Source organism: Vollenhovia emeryi, unplaced genomic scaffold, assembly GCF_000949405.1.
Source record: "Vollenhovia emeryi isolate VEMERY1.0 unplaced genomic scaffold, V.emery_V1.0 DF939122.1, whole genome shotgun sequence".
Classification (NCBI taxonomy): Eukaryota; Metazoa; Arthropoda; class Insecta; order Hymenoptera; family Formicidae; genus Vollenhovia; species Vollenhovia emeryi.
Window position 1 is genome coordinate 1,488,601 of NW_011967244.1, and position 9,888 is coordinate 1,498,488.

The 9,888-nt window shown below is 48.4% G+C and overlaps 1 protein-coding gene and 1 long non-coding RNA gene across 2 annotated transcripts; both read right to left on the reverse strand.

Annotated features, from left to right (window-relative positions):
* Nucleotides 1–472: 472 nt before the first annotated feature.
* Nucleotides 473–1,396, reverse strand: LOC105569892. Its single transcript, XR_001009544.1, has 2 exons — nt 1,317–1,396; nt 473–1,140 (listed from the first exon to the last, which is right to left on the reverse strand). It is a non-coding gene; the product is annotated as an uncharacterized LOC105569892 (long non-coding RNA).
* A 78-nt stretch (nt 1,397–1,474) lies between these two features.
* On the reverse strand, nt 1,475–9,326 carry LOC105569891 (vesicular acetylcholine transporter). The gene is made up of 2 exons (XM_012026701.1): nt 9,249–9,326; nt 1,475–7,734 (listed from the first exon to the last, which is right to left on the reverse strand). Exon 2 carries the CDS (start codon nt 7,560–7,562, stop codon nt 5,793–5,795), a length of 1,770 nt encoding a protein of 589 aa, XP_011882091.1. The 5' UTR covers nt 7,563–7,734; nt 9,249–9,326; the 3' UTR covers nt 1,475–5,792.
* Between the last annotated feature and the right edge of the window lie 562 nt (nt 9,327–9,888).

Sequence of the window (9,888 nt, forward strand, 5' to 3'; positions counted from 1 at the left end):
GTTACTGTATGAGAAATTATCAATGTTAATTAATTAACACTATGCTTCACATTTACGTGTGCTCTTTTAATCTTAAGTGTGGCGTAATAAAAATAAACAGAATAAGTAAACAACTGTACGAATAAAAAAAAATACAAATTAGAATAGTTAAAATAATTTTTAAGAAATGTCGGTATTACATGGTCGATTTTGTGAAATAGTTGTGTTAAAAAAATTCAAAATGATATTCAATTTTTAAATGACTTACATAAAATGTCTCAAGTCGTTATGTTAACATAAATATAACACATAAAAATGTTACGAAAATAATAACATATCTATTTTGTGTTAATTTTACATTGAAATAATCGAATCTTACTTCTGAAGTAACACAAGAAAATTTTTACATTTCAACACACGACTTTTTACTGTGTATATAAACATTCGAGTGATAATCTGCAAACTGAGGCGTGACATGAAGTGCGACACGTGGTATTCTTCGGTAACAATGACATCTTTAATAACCGGTTCAACAACATTACAGTGTCATAGGATTTCAATTACATACGCATTTCGAATTACTTGGGTTTTCATCAAATAAATATACATACATGTGTCTTTGCGTGTACTGAAGGTATGTATGTGTCTGTTTCCTATATCCACATGTTATGTAATGTATGCATGCGTGTCTTCTCGCGCGCGCGCGCGCGCGCGCGTGTGTATGTGTGTGTATGTACACGCAAAGTGCGGATGTATTGCAGTTAAGTTACGCTACGCTTACGGATAATCTCGGGATGCGCGATCGCTTCTTCATCGCGCATGGATAATATGCGTTATGCACGGATAATTAGATACATATAATCCCGGTGACCGTCTCTCTTCGTTCCGCCTCCCTTTCCCCCTTCGCCGCTTACGCATCCCTTATGATATGTGTTCGCGTAATCGCGATGTTCCGTCGTGACGGATCTGCTCCGGCCGCCGTTTCTTCCTTCTCGCAACATTTGGGGGGATTGGACTTGGTTTCGAGGTGAGAAAAATATCCTTTGGAAACCAGCGCCCGTGTGACTTTCCACTCGAAAACGCCGCTCCCGATTAGTGCTGAGCAAGGTTTCGATATGCAGGACGCGCATTGCGCTCCGTTCGTCCCTTGGGAAAATATACCTTAGAAAACCTTGAAATTTTTTCATTCCAATTTTCATTCGACCACAGCTGGTCTCGTTTGTTAATTAACCGGTCGATGCAGAAAATTTAAAATTAAAAAATTGTCTGCACTGACCGATCAATCAACAAATGTGGCCAGCTGTGGTCGAATGAAATTTGGAATTTTATTGTTATACTGGCAATTCGAAGAAACTAATGTTAAAATTTTACTTTAGAAACATAAGAAATTTGAAAAGTAAATTTGGACACCTTAAACTTTAAGAATTGTGAAAAGTATGCGATACAGTTTACAATACCGCGTGCGGTTTTCTCCTTACGAGAAAGTGCTATGTCGAACTTCGACAGGCTTGGCTATCTAAAAATTACTTAAAGTGTCCAAAATTACTCTAAAATTTCTTAGATAAACTCTTAGCTTTGAATGATTACTTTAAAAACTTTAATTTCGTTTAAAGTAAATTTTCCCAAGGGGTCTTGCACGACGTACGTTACCGAGGAAGCTACTTACACATCAGCGATTTAGAATGTATCTTGATGACTCAAGACCCCGTTTCCGTAATTTAGAATTTTTCTCAAGCGCGGGAGAAGCAACGAATTATCCGCAAATTGTCCGATAACGATCTACGGGTCAATATGTGGAGGTTTTTTAGGAATCTTCTGTACACAATAAAGACAATGCTCGCCGCAATTCTTCCGCTCCGACTTAATAATTATAACAAACGATACATCATGTAATCGTTGAAACTTAACAAAATTTGTGTACGTGTACGATAACAGTAAGCTTGTCATCATATATTATATAATCAGCTGAGGATCTTAAAAGCAAAATGAAATCGGCGACGTTTCTTCATTCGTGGAAAAAACAAACTCTTCGGAACAAAATAATTTCTCCCAATGAAGGATCTTTCGTTTGGAATAAAAAGAAAAGATCTTTTCGGCGCGTTTACCGCCTCTCGAGGGAAGCGGGAAACGCGTATGTCTCGTCCTCTTCGTCCAAAGGGAAACCTGTCTCGTTCCACGAAGGCCCAGCTCTCTGTTTCGCCTTTAAGATCCCCAGATCCTATTCCTACGAGTGTCAGGACAATAACACCTTTGCCCAGCACTGGCCTTCAGTCCCGACGCAGAAGAAAGAGGATTTTATACTCACGTACACACACGTCGCGTTCACAACACTCACGAACAGTATGATACAAGTAGGCAAGATATACCGAGTGCCCCGGGACTACTGCCCCCGTCGAGGACCATGAAGACTCGTCAGAGAGTTCGAACGAACAACTTTTGCTTCGCGGCTTCGATCGAAACGTAAGCGCGATGGAAAATGGAGTGCGTTATTTCGCGTGGCAAGCTGCGCAGGTGGAAAACAAAATCCAACTTTGAGAGAACATTTTAACAGAATTGTAGCTTGTCTTACGAAGGTAACGATCGAGAAGTTTGTAACTGGAAAGGAGTGACAGTTTCGGGACACTCAATACGCGACGTACCCGCGCGGGGGAAAAAGTTCCTTTATCCTCCCCTCCGCGCGTAATGTATATTTACAAGAGCAGAAAAAGCTACGAATATAATTTTATATACGATATATATATATATCTATATGTATATGTGTAATGTGTATGTATAACCGTGGTGCAACTGACGTAACGTCTTGCCGATAATTATCACATGATCTTTAACATTATAACTCGACTTCTCACTGGTCTCGAGTCAAAAAGTTAACACAGGTGGAACGAGATTGATAGACGTCACAAATGACAGATTCGCAAAACCATTAACGAAGAAAGGGGTATTTTTTAGTAGAACAGTTGGAAAAACAATATGTCGTCGAATTTGATTGACATATCTAATTATTTCATCATAGATTTCGACTAAAGGCGACGCTCCGAAAGTCAAGAGCGCAAAATCTATCTAATTGTTTCGAGATCTTGTTGCGTTGAACCCCCCGCACGATTTATTTCAGCGGAATCGCGATGATAACCATCAACAGGCGAGACGTTGCCGTTACGATAAAATCCCTAACTTTAGAGGCCAGCTCATAGAAACAAAATACCACTGCGGAGAATAAAACACGCTCCTCTCTCCTCTTCTATAAAACAAGAAACGCGTAGCCTATGTTTAGGTACATATGTATAGCGGTCTAATAGAGAGTGTGTCTACGTTACGTTAGGTCGGGTTACTTTCTTTGGATCTATTATGGGGAGAGCTTTACAATTATTCGCTCGTACTACGAGTTTCGCGACCGCGGGGGATAAAAACTGCGAAGTTCAGGCACTGAATTAACTCAAAGCACTCGCGAGTCAATCCTCGAGGATCCGCGCGACGATGGGCGAGTGGTCCTGAAGTCCGATCCGACGCGAGCGAAGCGGATTCCCAGACGGTCGAGGGACCTCTTCTTTTCGCCCAGGTCCAACACGCCGGCGATAATCGCCGTGCCGGTACAGTGTGTATAGTGCTAGTTGATTAACAACTTATTTTGTTTGCTTCTCGCGACGCTTCTTAGTATTGACGAGTAGGTATGAATGTGTGCTGCGCCCTCGGCCGTAAGGCTTGACGGGTATCGCTAAGAGAAACCGTAGAGGCAAGCTTTCGTGATATCTAAATAATTTTCTTGCAAATAATTTATGAAAGGCGCCTCGTTTCACGTTCTTTCTCACACTGCCTGGGACTTGGGAAATGAATTGCGTTCGCATTGGTGCAAATGGCAACGTTTGAGGGACAGCGGAAACAATTGAAATGGTGTTACGTTGTTTGTACTCGAAACAAAGTGACGTATCTTTGGAATAAGAAGTAAACTAATTAATTAATTAAATGACATGTTCAAAGTAGAGATCAGAAGCGCGTCTTGTGAGAGCAGCCTGCGATAGTCACCGCGAAACCTTGCGCCCAAGTCACTCCGACACATAATAGAATTTTTGATATATTTACATACATGTAGAAATTATTATGCATGCCTAGATACGTCTAGCTATCACACGCGATTTGCCACGTGAACCAACCCCCCCCCCCTCCCCGACCAGTTTCGAGAACGAAATATATTTCTACAATTAGAAAAGTAATCTCATAAAAATACAGATATGTTCACTTTGACGCGCTCGCGCTTTGGTACTGGTATTGCTCCATTATTGCGGCAAAGTACTCGATCGGTGCAAAAGAAATGGTACGGCATCGAGGCGAAGAAGTTACATAAAATTAGCGTCGTTATAGTTCAGATAATTTATCAATCTCTAATTATTTAACAAAATAGGAGACGACTTTCTTTCGAAACTTTAACGATACGTGCTTTATTGATATAATTGAATAAAATTGCAAGAGACATCGTTTCGGATTTTCCGCTCAAGAATAGCAAAGGTAACTTTTTCAAAATTTTTTCGAAGACGAAAAACGCGTGTAAAAAAAGACAACATAAAGCAAGAAAGTAAAGCAGTCTCGAACATTGAAAATTTGCCGGAAAAAATCCTTGGTAGAACGGCCTTTGTTATTATCAGCCATTTTCGTCAACGTTTGTGATACTTGCATCCATTACAAAAATTATTGTGATAAAACATGTAACAAATAACGACTCTAGAATGTACAAGCGCACGCAAAAGTTCCATTTGAGTCACCGAAAGCAATTGTCGTAACGTCGGTTTCATTATTGACATGTCGTTTATGGCATTTAGTAACGAAAAATCGAAGAGGTACGAGAGTACTTTGCCAATGCAGAGCGATTCGTGGGGCAAATCGACCGCCCTTGTCACAACCCCCTGTACAATCGCCTACTTAACTTAAAGCCTTATTCCCTAGATTTCTGACGCCTTAATTAGTGATATGATATTTCCGTTCAGCAATGTAAAACGATTTTCAACACAAGCGTTTAAAAACTCAAGACTTGCCCGGCGGCAATCCGCGAGCGAAGGTCCTTGCTGACGGGAAGCCTTCGTCGCGGCCGTGAATTCTCCCTTCGATCCCTCTACACTTGTTCGCGCAATGACCTCTCGCATCCCAATTAAAGAAGAACGTTGTCTTTCCTCCCTCCTCCACAGCACCGACACACCCCGGCTGCCTTGTCACTACTTTATTTTATTTCGATGTTGCGACTAGTTGCTCTCTCCCTCTCTCTCTCTCTCTCCTCAAGGTCTTTATTCCCGACGAAGACGCCTACTACTATCCTCCCCGCGTGCTCGTCCGACCGTTCTCCATCCACTTCTCTCCACGTTTCGCGTTCTCAACGTCGTGCATCCAGCAACGTCTCCTACATCCTCGCGATTGGTATTACCAGCTGCGCGCGCGGAAGCTCGAGCCAGGACCATCGGGACTCACTGTTTGCGAACGTGAACCCGTCGCGAGAGCTCCGAGGGAATCACTTTACAAGTCGTTGCACCTGTCATCCCCGACAAACACCGACGATACTCCGAGTACGATCGAGGTCCGGCGGGACACCGGCGCGATCGGCGATTCCCCTCTGAATCTGCTCGAGCGTCCCGATCGCCGTCGCTGCCGGGAGTTCTGCCGTGCCTCGCGACGACGTCGATTCTCTCTCTCTCTTTCTCTCCAGCTCTTTCTCTCTATCTCTCTCTCTTGCCGATATAAGTGGAAGCCTGTCACGAAGACTCTCGAACACACTCCCGAGCGAAGGAGACGCGCGTCCGATCGGTTAAGGTCGCTCGGCGGCGGCCGTCGCTCTAGTACATCCCTTGCCTGAAGGGGTTGCTGTCCCCGGACGGCCGTGGATCCGGCGCGTCCGGCCTCCTGAAGGGGTTCACGTCACCCTGGGCGCCCTGCTGATCCTGGCGTGACTCGGCCGCGTAGTTCCTCTGCTGGCCGTAGTCGCCGGGCTGGCCGTAACCGCTAGCCGGCTGATTGTAAACCGGCGGCTGCTCGTAAGCGGGCTGGCCGTAACCGCCGATCGTGTTCTGCGCGCCGTAACCGCCGGCGCGTTGATCGTAACCGACCTGCCCCGCCGTCTGATAGCTCTGGTCGTAACTCTGATCGATATTCGTCTCCATGCGCGTCTGGTTCAGATGGTTGCCGATCTCGCCGGTGATCGGCCGCTGCTCCTGCAGCACGTACGTCTGGTACTCCTTATCGGGCGGGTCCTGCATCAGTATGTTCGCCTCGTCCTGGAACGGCTTGAAGTCGTAGATGTGGCGCAGGTAGTAGAGGGCCGGCACGTAGAGCAGATTCGAGAAGGCGATGCCGATGTTGAGGGCGGTGAAACCGATCGCCTCGACGACGCCGCCGGCTATGATCGGGCCCACCGCGTACGCCACGCTGTACGAGATGTCGGCGATCGCGTAGATGCTACCGTACACCGACACGTACCTAACGTCCACCAGGTAGCCCAGGGTGGGCAGCAGCGCGGTGTCGATGAGCGCGATGCCGAAGCAGATGCCGCACAGCGGTATCATGAGCACTATGTACGAGGTGCAGAACGGTATGATGAAGCAGCAGAGACCCTCGAGCGCGAGGCCGCCCGCCGCCATCAGCCACTGGTACTGCGGGTACTGCTTGGCCATCTTGACGGTGATCACGACGCCGATCACGTGCGGGAAGAAGGCCGGCAGCCAGATCATACCGATCTTCCAGTTGTCGTGCGTCATCGTGTCTTCCATCCACAGCGAGATGGTCGGCTCGAGGAAGGCGAGCGCGACGTTGGACATCATCAGAGCGCCCGCGCACACGGCGATGTACGGGTCCATCAGCAGCCGCCAGATCGGTATCGTCGACTTGGGCTCCTGACCCAAACGTTCGCGCATCTGTTCCTTGATCGGCTTCATCACCAGCAGCAGCATGAAGCCGTCCGCCAGGCTGACGAACGCCAGTATCAAGAACGGCACCTCCTTGCCGGCGAACTGGTAAAGAGCGCCCCCGAACGGCGGCGCGACCAGGCAGCCGAAGCTGATGAACGCCAGGGCGATGCCGAGCGCCTTCGTTCGTTCCGCCTCCTCCGTGAAGCGATCGGCGATCATAGCGAGGCCGGCGGTATCGGCGAACGCGGAGCCGACGCCCTGCAAGCTCCTCGCGAAGAACAGCACGCCGTAGCTCTTGCCGCACGCGAATACGCTGGTCGATAGAAACATGATGCAGAGACCGATCATCATGGGGATGTCGTAGCCGATCCGATCGATCAGCGCGCCGGAGAACGGGTTCACCATCAGCTGCACGATCGCCTTCGACGCGAACAGCACCCCCGTCGCGGAGTCCTGGCCGTGATGCTCAGGCGGCCCAGTGGTGTTGACCTCGGTCTCCTCGACCGGCCCGAACGCGCCCACGAACTTGAGGTAGTCGGGTATAATCGGCACTATCACCATGTACAGCATGTTGTCCAGTAGCAGCGCCACGGAAACGATGACCAGGATCAACTTGCGTTGAGCCTTCGGCTCTTGCAGCTTCGACCAGACAATCTCCTTGAGCTCGCCGAACTCCATGTTGAGTATCGGTATCGTCGTCATGGTTCCTAGGTACTCGCGGTGCGACCGGCGTCTTCTGGGTCTTTTTTTGTGTGTGTCTTTTAGTGGAAGGGACTAACCGCGGTCACAACCAGTCGTGCGACCTCGGGAAGCGAGCGTGACGAGGAGATCGTCGCGATTGGGGCGGCGCGCATCAGGCCGGGCCGGGGGTAACCTACAACAGATCACCGATTTGGCAACGATTAGCTCGCGGAAACAGACTTGACTTGACGCGCACGCTACGCGCGCCTCCGCGCTTCTCTACGCGACGGCAAACCGGCTTCGCGAGTACGCGCGATCGGAGAAGCGAGACTCGGGACCGAGGGAAAGAGTTGCCGAGGAGAAGATAGGGCAGCCCTGACCCGGCCTGTGGTCAGCGCGAAACGATATCCATCCACCCATCACCCAAACCCCTCCCGACCCCAACTTTCAACTGTAACCCCGCGAGCACCGTCCACTATCGTCCTGCGTGCGGAAGAGAACGCGTTTGCGGAAACGCACTACCCGCACTCGGCTCGACTTTTCTTCTGGGCCGCGCTCCCCTTCGCGCGCGTCAAAGAGAACACGATACTGGACGGAGGCTCCCCTCGCGATAAGACGTCACGAGATCGACTCTGTGTACCTGAGCCTTGGTTGTATCGCATATCGCATTACGACGGGGATAAAAACAGCACGAAAAAAAACGTTGAGAAAACAAGAGGGTCGACGTGACGTGCTTGTCGTCGGGGTCATCGCTAATCACTTCGCGGGTGTTGGTGCCGATGGGACTAGTGATTATGGACGATATTGTTCTTCGTCGAGTTTTCGATCGTTGAAACAATGACCAATTAGAAATGAAGAGTGCACGGGGTTTATTTCTGTTTTTCAGAAAATAAGAAAAATAATGTGAAAATCGAATGGTTCTAAAGATCGTTGGTGTTGAAACGTTTTACCCTCGAAACTTTTGCGTTGTCTCTTTTAGCGGCATTTATCAAAGCGAGAGTAGCTCCATGAAAAAAAAAGAATTGCGCTGAAGCATTTCTTTCTTTTAGATGCGATCTCCCTCCCTTATTTCCTCGCCTTTCATATTTTCCTGACTGCCAGGAGAGCGTCACAAACGTACGATGAAAACTGGCGGATTTAAATTATATTTGAACGATATAATGAAACAATTAGCGCTTCTCGAGGGATTTGAGGATTCGTAGAAAGTAATATCTCGCGGAAAAAATTGGCAAGTGCAGTTAATAAAAGTTGCACTCGCCAACTTTTCCCCGACATTTCAACAGTGTCTGGATTAACAGTCCACCTGACCCGATTCACTTTTTTTATCGAGAAGCGAACACTTTGCTTAGCAGCATATCGAAGGATCTTGCAGGACAGTTTCCATTATTCATTTCCTCCGTCGTTATCCTGATTCGTCAAGGATTTTTTACGATGGCAAAAGGGCGTGTGCCCCGGTCGATCGTAAATTACTGTAGTATTACGTGAATGAACATTTAAACCAGGACCATCGGGGGACCGTCCGGAACGACTCCTCGCGTATTCCTCGCGCATTTACGAAATGGCGCCTGTCAATCGTCGTCATCGCCGTGGCTCTCGTTAATGGCGCAACACGATCGATCGACGGGCTCCACCGCGGCAACGAGCCTCCCCGATGAGGAAGGCTGCGCGTGAAACGAAAAAAACAATAGCGTTTCACACCCGACTCACCGGAGTTGCTGGCGAACTTCTGCCTGAGGGAGTTGGCGAGGCGTTGGGGGCCCGCCAAGGTCGGAAGACCGGCGAGCAGGCCGCTCAGAGTCGAGGCGACGTCCGATCCGTCTTCGTCCTTCGAGTCGTTCACCGACTCCTTGGCTCCTCGCGTCCCCGGGCCCTCCACCTTTTCAGCCGAGTTCACAACCGAGTGTCTGCAACGGCGACAATATTTCCCGGCTTAAAATTCGCGGGCTGTTGAAGAGACGACGATCAGGCTCGTTCGAATGAAAGAAATGCAGGCGCGATTGCGAGTCCACGGAAACGACATTCGGTGAACTCGCGGCGCGAGTCTTCGATTTAGGTCGAGCGAAGAAAGAAGAGAAAGGAATTGATGAGACAATCGAGCGATCTGATCGCTCGTAAGTAGCTTCTTTTCACCGCATAGACATCGGGAAACATCGGAATGGGCGTTACGAGACTATATACACATCGATAATAGAGCCGTATGTGTAATTCGTGCCCCTCTCATGGGACTGACGCGTCCCGCAGGGTGGGACAGAGTCCGTCGACCTTCGGGAGTTAAAATTCATCATCATCATATTTTTAACCCGGCGCAATCGCGCGCGAGGCAGCACACCGTGCAACGCGTCGTCCG

Bases quoted from the DNA above. Each gene is read 5' to 3' on its own strand.
- LOC105569891 (XM_012026701.1), bottom strand. From the start codon at position 7,562: ATGACGACGATACCGATACTCAACATGGAGTTCGGCGAGCTCAAGGAG.